We start from the raw sequence: 17897 nt of genomic DNA on the forward strand, positions 1-17897 counted from the left end.
CAAGGGTTAAAGATGTTGAAACAGTTAGAGGAAACAAGCATTTCTCTCAGTAGCACAGCATCAAACACGTTATCAAAAGGATGAAGTCAGCCTCACGATGCACTGAGGTTAATGCACTGCACTCACGTGCACGCCCACATGGGGTTCACAATCAAAAGAGCAGAATTTGGCATTTTTTGTAGCTTGAATGTTAATCTCCCTTTGATCACTGATGGAACCGTTGTCAGCATGATACGGCTGGAGAACAGCAATCGTTGGAAAACCAAAGTGCCAATATCACGCAAGGCTGTCGTGGTGCTCTTAAGTCGTAAACGTACCCGTTTAGGATACCCACGCTGGAAAACTGAGCAGCAAATCATGTTACATTTCACTGACACGGGTCCACTGCTGCTTTCTCTCCAGGCGCCGACAGTGAGACAACCCAGAAGTGTTCGAGTGACCGACATAAGCCCCCTGCACATTCACACGGAGGAGGGAACCCCGGGGCAGACCTGCTCGTTGAGTTTGGGGTGTGAAGGTCCTTGGTGGATGAGGAGCTTTACGATGCGCTCGTCCCCCTTCCACGCGGCCAGATGGAGGGGGTAGCAGCCCTTGTTGTCTGCGATGTTGGTCAAGGCCTCGTTCCGTAGTAGCATCTCCACCACGTCACTGCGGACGGACAAAGCGACAGAGCAGGTCAAGAGTAGGGCTGGGGATCGATTCAAATATCAAGAATCGATTCGATTCCGATTCTTAAGAATCAGAATCGATTATCAAGCTTTGATTCGATCCGATTCGATCCGATATTGATTTGGGTTACTGTTAATAAAACTGTTTTTTGAGCTGTTGCATGAATTACATGACTGTAGTTATGCAACATATTAATACTAGTATTTTATTGAGATTCAACAGCAAGTATTGGCAGCTAATGATGCTGTAAGGACCAATCAGCTCCCAGAATGCTGATAGAACTGCTTTCAGTAACATTATGTGGGTCAGAATTACCAAACAGATCCAGGGCAGCAAACAGAGGACGAAAGAAATCGCTTTTATTTTTTCCCCATTTATGAGAATTTGGTTTTTAACATTTATGCAAATGTAACCCCAAGACAGTATATAAAGCAAATAAATATAGACAATTTATGCAATTATAACTGAAAACTTTAATGTTTTCAAACCTTTAAACATATTTAAAGGCAAAAACATGGCACCAGTTATTCTCATGTCCAACAAAATATTCCTTTTTTGGGCATAAACAAAAAAGTACCAAAAGTTGTAATGTAATGATGACATTTTTTTTTTTTTTTTTTTTTTAAATCGATCTTTAGACATAATATTAATCGATTTTTAGGAATTAATATGAGAATTGATTTAAATTCGGAGAATCGATCTTTTCAACACAGGCCTAGTCAAGAGAGACGTGAACCGGAGGTCAGAGGTCAGAACATAAAACACGGCAGCCGTGGCCTCGGCGTCATTCATCAGATTTACCTGTGTCCGTTCAGGGCGGCGTGGTGCAGGGGCGTGTATCCAGTGCTGTCCACACAATTCACATTGGGACCTCTCCAGATACTGAAAAGAAAACAGTGGATCATTAGGCTTCCCTAACATATGCAAACCACATCACACACATGTGGAGCCGGGCGGCGGGCGTGACTGCCCGCTCTGATTACTATCTCCGGCCCCCAGAGCGGCGAGCTCACAGCTCACAGCACAGCCGAACAGGTGGGGGGGGGTGGGGGGGGGGCACCTTCATGCATGCTCTTCCTGGATGTCGGCAGGAATGAAGCAGCCCCGGCCTGACGACGACGCTAAACCGGGGCGGCTAGAAAAATGAGCCACAGCTCAAACGAGCTGGTTCACAGCAACGCCGTGAAACCGGAGTGCAGGGCCAAGTCCTAAAGTGGAGCAGGATCGTGTTACGCAACGTAGCAAACAAAAACGCCAAAAAAAAAAAACGGTGGGACAGAGCTCAGAAGCATCAAAGGGGGGGAGATAGGACAGGATTAGTCCAGCGCGCTCGCTCATTTGCGCAGAACTCAGCCGTCAGCTTAGATTAGTTTGTTTCTTTTAATTTGCAAAGAGGACTGTGGCGAGGAGGAAAGAGAGCGGCGATAAAGGGGGTGGGCCGAGAAGGATGGAGAGTGCTTTAAGAAGCTAAAGGACGTCTGGTGGGAAGCTCTCTGAAAGACCTCAGCACATCCTAAATAAATCATGTGACTCAGAAATCCCAGAACAAGTGAACCAAATATCTGAGACCCGAGTCGACTGACATACTGAAAGAGAATTGGAGCAAGAGAGTCGGGTCTCGCAGACTAGTCAGTCAGACATGAAGGAGACTAGAGGGGCGGCGAGGCAGCTTGTTTTTCCTTTTCTTAACTTATGCATCAGATGCATGATAGAAAAGCTCATAAAAGCTGATGCAAAATGCATTTCATCAGTTTATAGTCTCGAGCTGGCCCTGCAATGGTGGGGTTATAATTGATCCGCTTGCACATGAGCACCCAGAAAATGAACAGAACAAGCAATTCTTAGATATTTGACAGAAAATGAAAAAAAATTTGTGAAGCACCAGCTCAGAGGGTGGATCATATTCACAAACTGTCAGTGAACCAGCAACATGGTGCATGGAAGGTGTGACAACAGCTGACACCGGGACGGAACTGCGCTCGCATCAGCGTGAAAGCCACTGAGAGAGAGAGAGAGAGACAGAAAGAGAGAAGGAGAGGGCTCGTTTTTTTAGCAGTGATGACTGCTTTGCCCCCCTAAAATACATCTCCCATTATAGCTCTCGGAGCAGCCTGCAATTACACACTCAAAGCAGTCTCATTAAATAAGTGTCTTGTGGAGCTGTGCAGCCTGCAGAACAATGGGGCTGACGGAGCACAGACACAGCACCACTCCTACCGCTCCTGCTCCGGACCTAAGCTGTTTATTCCTTGCAAGCGAGGCCCTTCTGGGCTCCGTCTCACCAGCCAACACAGCCACGGAGAGTCGCAGGACATCAAAAGCAGTGGCAGGAGGAAACACTTGAGTGAGAAAAATGTGCTGGGAGGAAATGCTGGCCACTGATAAATGTTCTGTGAGAGTTAGTGGGGAGGGAGGGGAGTGCTGGCTACGATTATGTCAGCTCTCAAAGCATCACACATATGCTTCCTCACTACTTCTAGTTGCCAAATTTGTAGTTAAAGTGCAGCATTGGTGCCTTGTACGTGGCCGGCGAACTCTTGAAAGAGGAGAACAGGGACAGAAACAGACCTCCAGTTGTCCTAGATAAGACGGTTATGTAACGGCTAAGAGCAAAAAAATCCCAGATACAAATTAACATAAACATGAACAGAGCTCTGAGTACAGCAGGGGACTATATCATAACCATGGGGCAGCACGGCTTATCAGAGCAAAGCATCATTATTCACCACATCAACAGAAGTTTCATGTCGGGATCAAGACCTTTAGTCTACGCTTTTACGATTCTGTGTTCAGTGCACTGCTGTTGACCCCAAAAAACCTTACAATGTTTGCATTACAAGTGTGGCGAGACAGTTGGATCATTTCCTGCTGAAATGTAACATCAGCTTTTTTTTTCTTGTGATGAATTTGCTTCATCTGTCTCCAATGATGCATTAGCGTATGAATGTTCACAAATGCAACTTGATGACAAAAAAGTAGCGTGTCCCATAAGGTTCATGACCCAATGGGAGTGTCATACGCCAGCTACATTATTCAGCCGACATAATATCAGATTTCTAATCAGAGACGTGGCTGCTGATTAATCCCGCCTAAGATCACGCTCCAAGCAGAGCAAATAAAGAAAGGCCCAGTCATTACATCTTCTCTCGTCAAAGTATGTCAACTTTGCGGTTCTGACGGCCGCCAGCGGCAGCGGCTTCAAGTGCAGCGCCAGTGTTGTGTCCTCCGAGGGGTTTTGGCAGCGCGGCACTCAAGGGCATGAGTCAGAGTGCTGCTCCACAATCCACTTCATCCTCTTACTACGGCTCACCAGCGACCCGGCCGAGGGACGGGGCTTAGCCCCGCACAGGGGCAGCGGGCCAAACGGACTTGATTTGGTTCGGGAGCACATTCATGGGAGCCGACGGAGGAATTCCTGCCTGAAAGGCTCAGCTAATCCTTAATTTGCCTGAGGGAATATCAGAGGCATGAAGCCCAAGTTTGAAAGAGATTCTGGGGGGCTGCAACTCTGCGGCGCACAAAACCCGGGCCGCTACGAAAAGGGCCGAGGATGATGACGTGGCCCGACTTTTATGGATTGTTGGATGTTCGATTTTGCCCAAAAATAAAATCTCGATTTTTTTCTCTCAAAATCCGATTTTCGATTACGATTATTTTGTGAATTGACAAAAGGCAAAGAAATGATTTCAAATATGCTGTTTTTTTATTGAACATTTGCCCCATTGGGCTTTAAGTGCAAACTTTGCTCTTATTAAACCAAAAATGAATGAATAAAGTGCAAAACTCTGTAAAATAAGTTGAAAAAAAGTTTTATCTCTGAAAAAAAAAAATCAGCACTTGCAAACATACAGTAAGTTATATTTCCAATTAAATAAAACAAGACATTTTCTAATTAAACTAAACTGGGTCTTTGCATGCTAAATAATAATGCAACCCATGAAGGAGGTAGAGGTGTGTAATGTCAGTCATTACATTTGCTATTCACATTTGCAAGTTTTTTGCAAGGAACACAAGCCGGTCTACGGCATCTGGCTTGAGGGATGACCGGTGGCATGTTACAACGCCCCCTCCTACACTAAAGAGCCTCTCCCATGGGGCACTTGTCGCAGGTATTGAGAGGTATTTCCATCAATCATTAATGTATGTGCAGACAAGGTTTAAAAAAAAAAAAAAAAAAAAAAAAAAGTGAAAAATCGATTTTACGAGTTTCACGTTTTAACATCGTTCTAATTACATAATCGCTATTACGATTTAAAATCGATTAATCGAACAGCCCTAGTCACACGGGATGAGGAGATTTTAAGAAGATTGTCATTTACAAAAAATACAACTATTTTTAAATAAATAAATTGGTTTTGGAGTCCAAATGTGACAAAACCCACAAATGGGTAAATTTAAATTATGTATGTGTCGTGGAAGTCACGCGTTCATTCACCTGCACACATTTCAGACAAGCAAGCGAACAAACATTAATGAATAATAAATGGTTCATGTGTTTATCTGTTAATCCCTGCAGGACCAGACGAGCCAGAATCCAGCAGTTACTTGAAGGACGGAGGAACCCAAGTGGGTGTAAAGCCAGTGACAAATAAACAGATTTATTCTCCAGCCTATTAGCAGTGTGACCACACTGCCAGGGATTAGTCTGGCCCGGGGCACCGGGCCCAGCAGTGACTGGCTCATGTCACACACCGTCGGGGGGGAATTGGGCTTAATTATGCGTACTGCGGGCAGGTGCCGAGAGCAGAGGCCCCGCTGCCAAGCAGCCAGCCTCAGCATCTCCATCCCAGCAGAGTCAAGTACCACCCTCAACTCCCCGGGCCTGCAGGGACCAGGACTGCGCTCCGTACAGGCTAGCGGTGGATCAAATGTGTCCATAGGGGTAGCAGTATTTTAGGTCAATCATTTCCCTGAAACCATCATTTCAGGTGACTAGAAAAAATGTGCAGTTTATCTTTCTGGTCATTAAACACACCACAAGGATGCAGACACTGTGAAGTCTCTCACTGTGTGGATGGAAAAGCTAAGAAGCCATTTTTTACAACCAGTGAAGCAGCGACAACTGGCAGAGGAATATCAAGCACGATACTTCTTAGAGGATAAACTTATTCCAACACCTAACACAGCATGACCCTGCTGTACATGCTCCATCTCATGAAGCTACCGAGGGCTACAAAACACAGCGCGTGGAGCGAACACTCTGCAGGCTCTGCCTTCTTTGTTGATTAAGTTCATGCACGCCGTTGCTTGGAATTCTGAGGAAGACGACCGGATTCAAAACTGGTATCGACAACTCAGACCTTTAAGAAAATCTGCAAAGAAAACGGCCAGAAAAGTACATCTACAGATCAATACCTTGATCGTGGTCAAAGCGTCAGATCATCTATTATTGGGGTCATGAATCTTGAGGGGACAGAAATGTCTATATTAAGTGTCAGTTTAACCAATAACTAGTTGTCGGGGTGCATGTGCATGCCACTTTAATCAATATATAGTGATATATATAGTAATATACACTACAGACCAAAAGTTTGGACATACGTGTGTATATATATATATATATATATATATATATATATACATACATACATACATACATACATACATACATACATACACACACATATATATAAAACATTGTGTTGTACTGAACTAAGAATCAGTCAAAGCAACACATTTTTGTTCTCACTGTCCACCAATAGCTACCGGTACATAAACGTGCACTTCTTTCACGATTAAAGAACAAAGCGGCTGCTATGCAGTTAAATTTAGTACTGGACGTGTTAAGCGTCTAATAACAGATTAACACAGTACATTTCTGACCATAATAACAGTTGACGTTCAAAACTTTGCCTCATCACATATGAGAAAAGACAATTTAAGCAATTTTTTCATCCATTTTTAAAGGAATATGTACATGGAATTGCTGCGACAGGAAATGACTCACAAAGATACCAGAGAAGCACGTGAGTGCCCAGTGAGTACTCTGCTTTGCATAATTTCAATATGGCTGTAAACTTTTCCTTTGAAGTTGTTCAGACTTTGGCGATCAGTTAGCTGTGATCAGGTTTCAGACAGTCTGACTGCTAGATGATCTCTACTTCATTGGTCCATCTTCGTGGCTCGGAGAGCCGTCTCTCTGAAACCCACAGGAGAGCAGGTGGGCAATTGTATGATAAAAACTGAATATTTTAAATGTAATTCAGGCAAATTGTTGAAATAAACAATGAAATAAGGAAAGAAACCATGTTTTGCTCATAAATGTGGAGTTACACTGAGGACAAAACCTGCATGCTTGATCCTCCAGGTCAATCTGCATTATACAAAAATGACTATTCAAACTAATAACCCTAGTTAGGACTAGAAGGACCTTCCTCTGTTGAAAGTCTGGTGCTGTAAGCAGTTGAAGTGAAAGGCCACAGCTTTTATTTCAGGAAACAGTGTTGCTCAATTTTGAGGTAAGCATTTCTCAAAACTCAAGCATCAACAGGAGCCACATGAATCATGCTAAAACTAACACCAGTCACAAAGTATTGCAGTTATGACAGAAATGCAGCGGCTTTACTGGTTGTTTCAGTACAAAGCTTCAACAAAGACCCGACTGAGTCTTTATTGCTCACAACACCCCGGCGAGCGCCCCCCCGCGCAACTGCGCGACAGCGGGAGGTGTGAATAAAGCGCACATGCCAACGACTACGATCAGAGGAGTCCGAGGGGATCCGGCGGAATCCAGACGACAAGCTTGCGTAAAAGTTGTGGAAGGCTGAAGAGCTGGGACGAACAAAGAGAGGGAAGAGATAAACAGACAGGGAGGAATTGGGATGGGGGGGATGCGAGGAAAGCATATCCACACATGGCATGTTCTTCGGCAGGTTCCCAGTGATTTCACAGCAGATGCTATCGTGCTACTCTAACTATTCTGAGACGACTTCACCCCGACACACACCGCCGTTGTTTCAGGAGCACGCTAGCTCAGCTTCATCTACCCGCTTCTTAGATATCCCACTAGATATGAGTGGGAAATCATTTCCAACTATGCTGACGAGAAACTTCTGAGTGGTCTAGTTGGATAATAGTTCAACATTTTAGGGAAAGCTTAGTTTGCTCAGAAACGCCATTAGCAAATCAATCCTTGACCAAGTCTCTATAATAAACTTTAGAAATACCCAGGATGTGTAAATATGAAAGTAAACGTGTCTCAATCACATGTTGTTGTACAATCTGCTTAGTCATGCTACGGTTGATCCAGTTGAGTTTGCTTTTTTATGGTCGGCAGATAAAACCAAGCAAAAAGGAGTCAAAAAAAACTCACACACACACACTTAAGCTAATTGGTTTCCTGAGTCAACACAGCGAGCGCAGAACCATTACTCCAGCTCCAAATGCAACATGTTTGAAGTCTGAAGGTGGGGCAGAGGCTGGCGTGGGCCCAGCAGGTGGGCAAGACTGCTGAGGGAAGCAGAGAGGGAAAGAAAGGGAGACGGCAGCCGGCGGGCCAGATGGGTGGAAAACTCGGGGTCGGGGGCTGCAAACAGCCCGCGAACACGTGGAGGCTCGGAAACTTCAAGAGCATTCGCCTGATGTCTCTGGTTCTCGTGGCACCTGGAGATACACCCCGACCCCAGCAGCCTCCCCGCTCTCTTTTGATATTCTAAGCGTCTGTAAGTGGAGGGAACACACAGTTCACAGAAATGTGTGCTTTGCAAAACTTCTTATGTCAACTCTCTTTTCTTCCCCCCCTCAAAAGAGGAAGTGCAGAAATGAAATAAAGAAAACTGTAAAGAACAGCACTTTATCTTGGAAGCCACAGAATAAAGACAAAGTGTCTTGGTTATTTAGGATATTAATATCGAGCCAACCTTTACAAAGAGAGTCAGTGATACGACACATATTTACACGCGAGAGCAGCTTTCCCTTCCGCTAAATAGCTGGGAAATAATCATCAAAAATCTGACCTATTTGGATGAAATCTATTTTTAGCCGACCACCATCAAGACAGCCAGAAACACGGCCAGAATGCTGTATTTGCCACCCTCTGCTTCCTGCCCATGGACACACACACACACACACAAACACACACACACACATGACTACACAAACATGAGCCGGAAACATAACACACAAAGCAGAGCATCCCAAACTCAGACACTCCTGGAATGCTAACATGGGGGTGTTAGATTCCCCAGCCACTTCCAGCCTCCTCTGGTTGGAAGCAGCTAATGTTTCTTTCGGGTCAGAGGTTGGGAAAGCCGTGCCTGCTTTTGCTCAGCTCTTAGCCTATCGAGGGAGGATCTGCAGGATGGTGATGCAGGTGGTGAAAACTGACAGTTTGTCTGTACAGACAGTTTGCAGGAGGGGCCGTCCGCGGGAACCGTCTTCTGCAGAGCTCAGCGGAGGATATAAAGCTCCCAATCCCCGTTTCCACCTACGCCCTTTATCCCCACAGTGAACTTCAACACAAAGATGGAAATAGATACTAATGAAAGAGATGCTGGAGGGTTTTTTTTGTTGTTGTTGAAAAAAAACACCCATCCAGGACAGCGTGTGCTACTTCTTATACAGAAGGTATTTTCTCGGCTGACAGCCGTCTGACAGCGAGGGCCCACTTAGGATGAGCCAGGAAATGTGAATGTAACAGGATGAAATCATCTGGAGTTGCGCCCAACCCTTTTAAAATGCTAACCAAGTCGTCCAATTGGTGGAAACTCTTACCTACTGAGATTTTAGAAAATAGAGAGACATATTTCAGATCAAATATATTTCAAGAGACTCTTGGGGATATCTGAGGGCCCCACACAGTAAAAGCCCCCACTTGTTTTCATTTACAGTATAACATTCGCCTGATAGGTGGCCCAGTTCTCATCGAGTGACAACTCAATTTTCTTTGTTAAGCTACAAACTAGAGAAAAGCCCCAGAAAGTTCTTTGGGCCTGATATAAATATGAAAAGCACCATTCTGGGCCTTGTCAGGGGAACAAAGCCCATCGCTGTGAAGCTGGAGGACGAGTCCTCATCTGGCTGAACCCTCAGAGTGTGTGTCCAGGCCTCCGTGCATTCTTCTGTTTATTTCCCCTCAGTGGGCAGCCGCTCTCCCTGCCAGGGACTTCTCTTACCTCCGGTCTCACTGCAGCAGCTGCCCGTCCTGGACGGCCTGGGCCAGGAAATGCTGGAGACTAAATCTCTCTGCACTTCTTGGTTCATAAGCGATCACTCGGGCCCTAGCTTGATAAAACAGACCTATATGTCCTTCGAGGAGGGTGGGGGGGGAATCATTCTGGCTGAACTAAAACTGCACTGCTGCGACCACACCTTGACCCCCCCCGCGTGATGGGGCCCTCCCCAGCTTGTTTAATGGAGCACCGCAGAACAAATGTTTGGGGCGGCGCTGGTGTTAAACATGCCGGGGTCGGGGTCTGTCCCATGGCAACGGCTGGGACGCAGCCTCCTGGGAACGGAGACATTCCGCAGAGCAGAGCCGCACAACTGCTGGCTTACAAAACACAGCGAGTCTTAACATGCACCCCATTCCAGCGAGACTAGAAAATCTGGTGGAAACACACGCACACACGCCTCCGAAGTCTGACAATGAAGCTGAATGGATCATGTAACAATCTGTGGATAAATCCCCCCCCCCCCCCAGGATTTGAAATAATATGGTTTATAATCGAGGGCCGAAGAACGTAACCTCCTATCTGCAAAATTGTCTGACTGGTGTTTTTCACTTTAGATGACATCACAAGGTGGGCTGCACCTATTAAGCCTGTCTGTACATTATTTCCACCCATATGTATAGAGGTATCCTTAAAAAAATAGCATTCTACAACAAAACAACACAGTTTTTTGTGTTTTCCCAAAAAAGTGAAATTTTCAGATAGGAGGTTATGTTCTTCGGCCCTCGTAATGCTTTATTACTCTGTTATTATAAGTTTTCTTATTACAATCCAACTTTTCTCTTCTCATTCATAGTGAAGCTTCCTCAAACACCATGACTCCTGTTTAACCAGCTGATCCAAGAGGGCATGAACCTCCAGTTTTCAATTGTTTTCAAACGGTAACTATCCAGTCAAGGCATTAATATGATGCCTAGTTAGAACCTGACCCATCAGAGATGGTCATCCCCAAAGCCTTGAGGTGCTCTCAATAGTAGTGTCGTGTGTGTTTGTGTTTTTCTACCAGGGGTGAGGACAAGAAAAGGACCCCCTTAAACATCCTAGGTCCAGAAAAAGATCACATCACTTCAGAAGACGAGCAGCTTAAAGTACAGATGACATTTTCAACTTCTAAACACAAGCAGAAGTAAATGTGTGTCTGCTACAGTTGCAGAAGAGGAAACACCACACACTCCTCTCTAAACTTTGCCATTTAAGTAAAGGTGAACTAACTTTTATTTGAAGAAAAAAACAACAACAAAAAAACAAACAGCCCATGCTAAGATTTCCTCAGACAGGATTACAGGCCATTATTTTCAAGCAATGGATCCTGAATAGGTGACATGACTCTGGTAGGGAGAAAATAAGAATAAAAAAAATATATATATACATTTTTTTATACACACACACACACACACACCCACACACATGCATATATATATATATATATATATATATATATATATATATATACATACATACACACATATACACACACACACACACACACACACACCCATACTTCCATTAGGAAAGTAGAATGCAGTCTGTAACACTGTAGCAGTTCACTGTAATACCCTCAGATGTATTGACATTTCCATTATGCAGACCAAATCAAATGGCATACACAGCTGCAGCATTCCTCTAAGCTTCCCGGTGGTCAATACTCTGTATTTATCCAACGGTCTGAGCTACCAGCTCAGGTGTGCATAGGTAACAGGCTTTTTACCAGTAGCTAATTCATTTCCTGCACAGTCTAGCCAATTATTGCCCAAAGCGTTCATTGCCAAAAATTGATTGCTCAAGACAGAGCAGATGATACAATGGGCTCTTTGGCCGGCCTGCAGAACTGCGAGTGAAAGACTGCATGACATCTCTGAATTGAATTTCCGATTAGTAGGCTTTAATGTAATTACTTTTAGTACATTGTGCAGCCTGCACTTAGTAAGACCAGTGACACAGCACGGCCAGCTTCGCCTTCACACTCCGGCCTCACATGAAGGTGGTTGGCACAAGAGCTCCCAGAGGGGACATTTGTTTGTTTTGATTGACAGGCATTCACCCGTGAATGCTCAGCATGGTAATAAGAGAGTAGTATATGGGTCACATACAGTACTTCTCACCAAACAGGTTTGTACCCAGCAAGTGTAGCATCTGCATTTTTCTTCTGATCTGAAGACAGCCTTGCAAGTACTCCGACGCTGTCTGCTATTTTACTCCTTTGTAGATACTAAATGTAGCAAAGTGGAGGTGTCTCAGCCAGAGAAACTGCATGGATTCTGAACGAGGAAGAAGCAATGTGGAAAACCAAATGCAGATCAAACAGGACAAAATGAAACAGATCACATCTGCTATATTTTATCCAATTGTGAAATAATCCCAGAACCTGCATAAAGTCATGCAGCCCCTTAATAACACCTTTCATGCAAAGAGAAAACAGCTTATTGTAGATCAGCTGTCTAAGTCACAGACACACAGTGCAGGATGTACACAAACTGCATGTGGGCTAAAATGACCCTTTTCAGTAGACTAGTCTGGAATTAAAAGAAAAGAGCACATGGGGAGGCACTGATGGCAGGCAAACCCCCCAAAAAGACAAGCTGAACCTCTAACCCCGCATGCAGGGTATTTTATGGATGTGAAAAACCACATCAAGTGTGAGTTACTTCTCTGAGCTCTTCCCACCGTGACCACAACAAAGATGAGACAGCCAGGCTTCCGCCTACCACACCTGAGGAGACTGGACGGGGTTTGCACTCGGAATGGTGAATTTAAGGCTTCCAAAACTGTATGAAAATGGATAAATAAATACATAAAATAAAATAATTAACTATAAACTGAGCACTGACCGAATTAGGTCCATCCCTCCACCCTCGCCTAAGCTGGATCATGTCTATAGGGTTGGGGAGAAATCAATAATACACCTGTATCCGAATCCCAAAGAGATTCCAGGCTGGTTTTTGTGCACATTTCTCAGGTTAAATCGCATAAAAGCCGTGTGTGCATGTTACGGTACTGTAAGTGGGAGGAAACACAGGAGCTGAGGGCTAACAAAGAAGCGTGGCTCCGCTCCTGCTGCTGCGCTGCTTTAAGGCTGGGCTGGCGGAGCAAAACAAAAACACCGTCGTGCCGGGATCGACCCTGCAACACCAATATGTGTGGGAGATAAACCCCCCGGGGGTGTCTGTGCTCCGGGGCTCACCTGAGCAGGCTGGAGAGCGGGTGGGAGGAGGCTCCGTGGCCGCCGGCGGAGCCCCCGCCGGTCCCCGAGCCGCCGGCCGACTGCCTCTTCCCGGACAGCAGCTTCTCCACCGCCGCCTGGTTCCCGGTGCGAGCCGCGTCCAGCAGCTCCTGCTCTCTCCCCATCTCAGAGCCCGGGGGGAGGACAGGGAAAATCAGCGGGGAAGAGGAGAAGAAAAACAAGGGGGCTTGGTTGGAGGAATGAAATTCCTCAGCGACCCTTTTTCCCTCTCTCTTTCTCTCTCTTCCCACTCCAAGTTATTCCTAGTGTGGCCAGGAGAGCACAGCCTCCTCCGCCGCTGGATCCGTCCGTCCCTGTTCACGGTGCGGCAGCAGGCGCGAGGGGGGAAAAAGTTTCGTTTGGCAGCACGGCACTACCACTACCGAGCAAACTTCCTCTGACCAGTCCTCCCAGCGCCGTCCGTCACTTCCTAGAAACGGCCCTTTCTCTCCGCATCTCCAATCCAAAGCCCTTCAGACGCGCACTAGATTCCAGCCCAGCCGCTGCCGCCCCGCACAGATTCAGCACTACCTGGATGGGCATAAGCAAGATGGCGCCCGTGCGACCCCGTGCGGGAGTCAGCCGCTGGCACCCATCCACCACTTTATAAATCTGGTGAAGTGTCAAGGTACATTTGCTCAGATACTGACTGTGACTAAGAAAATACTCATTCAACAACTTTGGGAGCTGTGAATCAACTGAGATGATCAATAATTACTCAAGACTGCTGGTTTCGTCGACAGTCCAAAGTTCAGGGGTGGGAACAGGAACATTCCCAGACACAATAAAAGATATTGTTATTGTAATGGTAGTAAAATATGGAATAGCTCGCATGTTAAATGTTTAACAAAGTGTACGCTGTGAGACTTTTACATGGGCAGTTATGTCGGGCCATTAGAGCACACTGAAATATAGTATTAAAGGGGAACTTACAAAACGTATTGTTTCATCGGTCTATTTACGCCAACTCGTGGGATTCTGGATACTGTTTTGAAATACTCGGCCTTGTTAATAAAGTTTATACAAACCGGAAGCGGAAATGCTAAGGTAGCAGCTGGCAAGCGGGAGAGTTAGCTTATTGACGCTCAGATTCCCCTTAAACTTAATGAATAGAAGTATTTAGTACACACAAAATGTTTTAATTGTTAAATATTTTGTGTACTAAGGTAATACGGGAAATACGTGATGCCTAAGCTGCAATAAACGGTCCGTTAGTTTAACTTAACCATTAGCTCGGCGTGTGAAACTACATTGTTGACGTGAGGTAAAGGTGCTAACTCTACTATATTAGTTATCTATTTCTATTCGGGTGCTTTTTAAAGCAACGCATGATAATTGTTGATATTGATATGATGAATTTGATGAATTAATTTTGATATTCTAGCTCTATTGTTTTAGGTAAAGGGTAAATCAGTCTCCTGAGCTGCTGTGTTGTGGTTCTGCAGATCTGAGCTGGTCATAGCTGGTCATGGCTGATCCTGCGCGGATAAAGGTGGATGATAAACCCGCAGATTCAGCTTCCACGTCCGAGGAGCGTCTCAAAACCGAGGAGAGCGAGAATACGCCTGTAGCTGAGAAATCTGCAGACGAAAGCAAGGAGCCATCCCAACAAGATCAGCCTAAAGGAGAGGTCAAAGCTGTGAGTTCAGTTTTAAAGAAGACCTATCACAAAACAATATTTTTACACATTCAACATAATTTAAAAGTAGCGACTTTGGTCATTTATGTATAAAATTAAATTATCCAATGTTTTCATTTACAGTTAATTTGTCAGTAACATTAGTTACGTGGGTGAAGAATTGTGATGCTCAAAACGCATGTACCGGTATGTGAAAGTGTGAAACTACTTGAAGAAAGAAGATTCCTTAGGATTATATAGTGCTTTTCGGAAAGCAAAAAGATTGCAATCTGGCATGGTAACCTCCACCATTTTCTGTAACTCTTTAAGGAGCACTTCTGCATTTAGTAAACTTCTCTGCTCATCAGAATTAGTTAGATTTGTCCAGCTCTCTGCAGGACTCAGCACTGAGTGACATGCACTTATGACAAGATGATCATATGATGGTGTCTTTTAAGATGTAGCTTTTTAATATAAAGGGACTGTTGTGTTGGGCGAGAAGGGAACAATACATTTAAAAATCCTCTAGCACTGGCATGGCAGCACCTACAGCAGTCTGACCAGCACTTACACAGCTGGACCCTCCTATGTGATTTCTGGCTTGTGAGATGTAAAAATGCTAATGCTAAATGACAGTACTACTAGTACTAGTAGTTACATGGTGGTGGTATTTGGTTTGGTCTTATTTTGTTACATCTGGGCCTGGATACCTTTTCTGCGGTCAATGACACAACAGATTATAAATTCTACTGTTGAATTATTGATTATTGTGGAAAATGTTAGGACAAGTGTTGTCATGAACTGAATCTCAACAGAAATCGATTCATGCTTGTAAAACGGCTGGTCATTTAGCTACAATCGCCCAAAAACACAGCTGGAAACTTGTTGATTAACATCGTATGACAAAAGCTGAATTTCCTTGACATATAACTTGTGTACAATATGTCAGAGATTCAGTTCTCTTCCTATTTCTTTCTCCAAAAGGCAGTTATTCAAGTAAACATGAAATCTTTGTTATGCTTGATCTAATAAAACATTAGAAAGTGTGTTTGCATTTAAGTGAACTATATGAATATTTATGAGCCTGTGTTAAAAGTAAGCAACTAGGCAAACGTGGTGCCCAACAGAAACAAAAACATCACTTTATGCATTGAATGCAAAGGAAGATGCTAATAAAATAACTTCCCACATCTGAGGTTCCTTGAATGCAGCATAAGCACACAGGTCTTTTTACCTTTGATAGCTAAAAAGAGAAAGGTAGAGTTGATCTGGAATGACCTATTCAAATTGCTGTTCATAATTTAAAGAAAATGCTGTAAAAGAACCTGAGGTGAACAGTTCATGTGAATAAAATCTTTAATGTCACAGACTCAAAATTGTTATCTGTTAAGAAATGGGATAAAATTCCTCTGAACTGATGAGACTGGTTTGTGGTTAGTGGAAACATTTGATTCCAGTCATTCCTGCACAAGGAGTCACGCCTTATACGTAAGGCAAAGGTTCATGTACTTTTTTTAAATTCCATTTTCATCAACAAGTTCATTATTATAGATGTTAGGTCATTTGTGCTGAAATATGAATATTTCCAGAGTTCAATATAATACTCAAACTTTCCTACAGATTAAATATGTTGTAAAAGGTTAGATTAACAATTACATTTTGATTAGATGTTAATTTTTAAAAATAAATGTTAAGACCCTGTTATTTATATATTATCACCGGTACTCACACAGTAAAACTAAAATAAGAGATTATTACAAAGGAAAAAATACAGCCATTTATTCGTTTTAAATGTTAATGTGTTAAAAACGTTTAAATCTTTTTATTTCAAAGTGCCACTCAATAGTCTTTTCTCTCATGGTGAAGGAAGCTGCAGCAGGAGATGAGGATGAAGAGGGAACTTCTGGCCAGTCTGCTGCCAAAAGACTGAAGGTGGAACCAGAGAAGAAAAAGGAAAAGCGCCAAAAGGTTGATGAGGATGAAATCCAAAAAATGCAGTAAGAAATTTTTCACCTGTTCAGCAGATTATTTAAGAAATACAAATTAAAGTGTCATCCAACTAAATTTCCCCGTCATTCCCCCGTCCTCCTCTGTCCCTGAAGAGTTTTGGTTTCATCCTTTTCGGAGGAGCAGTTAAATCGCTATGAGATGTACAGACGCTCAGCCTTCCCAAAGGCTGCCATTAAAAGGGTGAGCTTTTTATGATTAACAGACATTTGGAGTCCTGAAACTACAGTGTTTTTTTATATGATTAATTGTTGTTTTTTTTCATATTCCCAGCTAATCCAGTCCATAACAGGATCTACAGTATCCCAGAATGTGGTTATTGCCATGTCTGGTATTTCCAAGGTTTTCGCTGGGGAAGTTGTTGAAGAAGGTGAGGATTCACATAACAATGAACTTCATCCGACTTCACTGCAGCTTTCGTTTTCATGTTTTTAAGTTAAATGTTTCTTTCTTTTTTATTGACAGCACTGGATGTTTGTGAAAAGTGGGGAGATACGCCACCACTTCAGCCCAAGCACATGAGGGAAGCAGTGAGGAGGCTGAAGAGCCGAGATCAGATTCCCAACACCAAATACAAGAACATTCTGTTTCACTAAAGCAGCCGAGCAGCAGCCAGCAGGAGGACGCTGGTGATTAAAGGCTGGTGCCTGATATTAAAATCAATCACTGCTCTACTAACTTTAAACTCTGTGTTTGTAAATCAAGACAGCCATGACATTAAATGGAAATGAGGCCACTGTCAAGTCACACCAACATGTAGATACAATTTTATATTTAAATGTGTGGCCATTGTGCCTTATTTAGTTGCTTTTTGAGCATTAGTTCAGAAATGTGTCCTGTTTTATTTCAGTCATACAAGTACATGATATTTAATGTTCACTTTTTCTTTGCAAATTCAGTTACAAAGTGAAAAGACTTGATCTATAATCTGAATATTATCACTTGATTGAAACAGTAGTTATTATATTTTGGTTGTGACCCAAACAAAATGTGTAGATATGTTGTTTTTTTTTGTACATTCACCATTTTTACCAAGTGTACCCAAGAAAGTGGACATTGAGTGTATTTAACTTTTTTAGGTTGAATTTCAACTATGAATCCCAGCAGTAAAACAACCAGAACACATTTGAGCGTCAAAGGTTCCTATGAACATTATGAGTGAATCAAACATTTTACATAACGAGAAAAAATAAAAGTCAAAACCAAATGTGTT

General features: G+C 43.5%; 2 protein-coding genes across 12 annotated transcripts in view; one reads left to right on the forward strand and one right to left on the reverse strand.

Moving 5' to 3' along the window:
• The window catches only part of LOC133456819 (ankyrin repeat and SAM domain-containing protein 1A-like), a 67919-nt gene extending 54269 nt beyond the window's left edge, over window positions 1-13650 (reverse strand). For 6 of the 10 annotated variants that reach the window (XM_061735427.1, XM_061735431.1, XM_061735426.1 and 3 more), the window contains exons 1-3: window positions 13021-13650; window positions 1471-1551; window positions 492-648 (exon numbers count right to left, since the gene is read on the reverse strand). In XM_061735427.1, the coding sequence (XP_061591411.1) occupies window positions 492-648; window positions 1471-1551; window positions 13021-13184 (402 nt within the window). In that variant the 5' untranslated portion in view covers window positions 13185-13650. The remainder of the gene's footprint in view (window positions 1-491; window positions 649-1470; window positions 1552-13020) is intronic. The other 4 variants (XM_061735428.1, XM_061735432.1, XM_061735430.1 and 1 more) reach the window with 1 other exon arrangement.
• Window positions 13651-14097: 447 nt separating this feature from the next.
• taf11 (TAF11 RNA polymerase II, TATA box binding protein (TBP)-associated factor) lies at window positions 14098-17891 on the forward strand. 2 transcript variants are annotated; one of them, XM_061735436.1, is made up of 6 exons: window positions 14098-14323; window positions 14444-14698; window positions 16544-16674; window positions 16780-16867; window positions 16958-17054; window positions 17150-17891. In XM_061735436.1, exons 2-6 carry the CDS (start codon window positions 14528-14530, stop codon window positions 17278-17280), a joined length of 618 nt encoding a protein of 205 aa, XP_061591420.1. In that variant the 5' UTR covers window positions 14098-14323; window positions 14444-14527; the 3' UTR covers window positions 17281-17891. The 2 variants fall into 2 exon arrangements, with proteins under 2 accessions (XP_061591420.1, XP_061591419.1); XM_061735435.1 differs by having other exon boundaries at window positions 14505-14698.
• Window positions 17892-17897: the final 6 nt, after the last annotated feature.

The sequence above is a fragment of the Cololabis saira genome, chromosome 12, assembly GCF_033807715.1.
Source record: "Cololabis saira isolate AMF1-May2022 chromosome 12, fColSai1.1, whole genome shotgun sequence".
Taxonomy (NCBI): domain Eukaryota; kingdom Metazoa; phylum Chordata; class Actinopteri; order Beloniformes; family Belonidae; genus Cololabis; species Cololabis saira.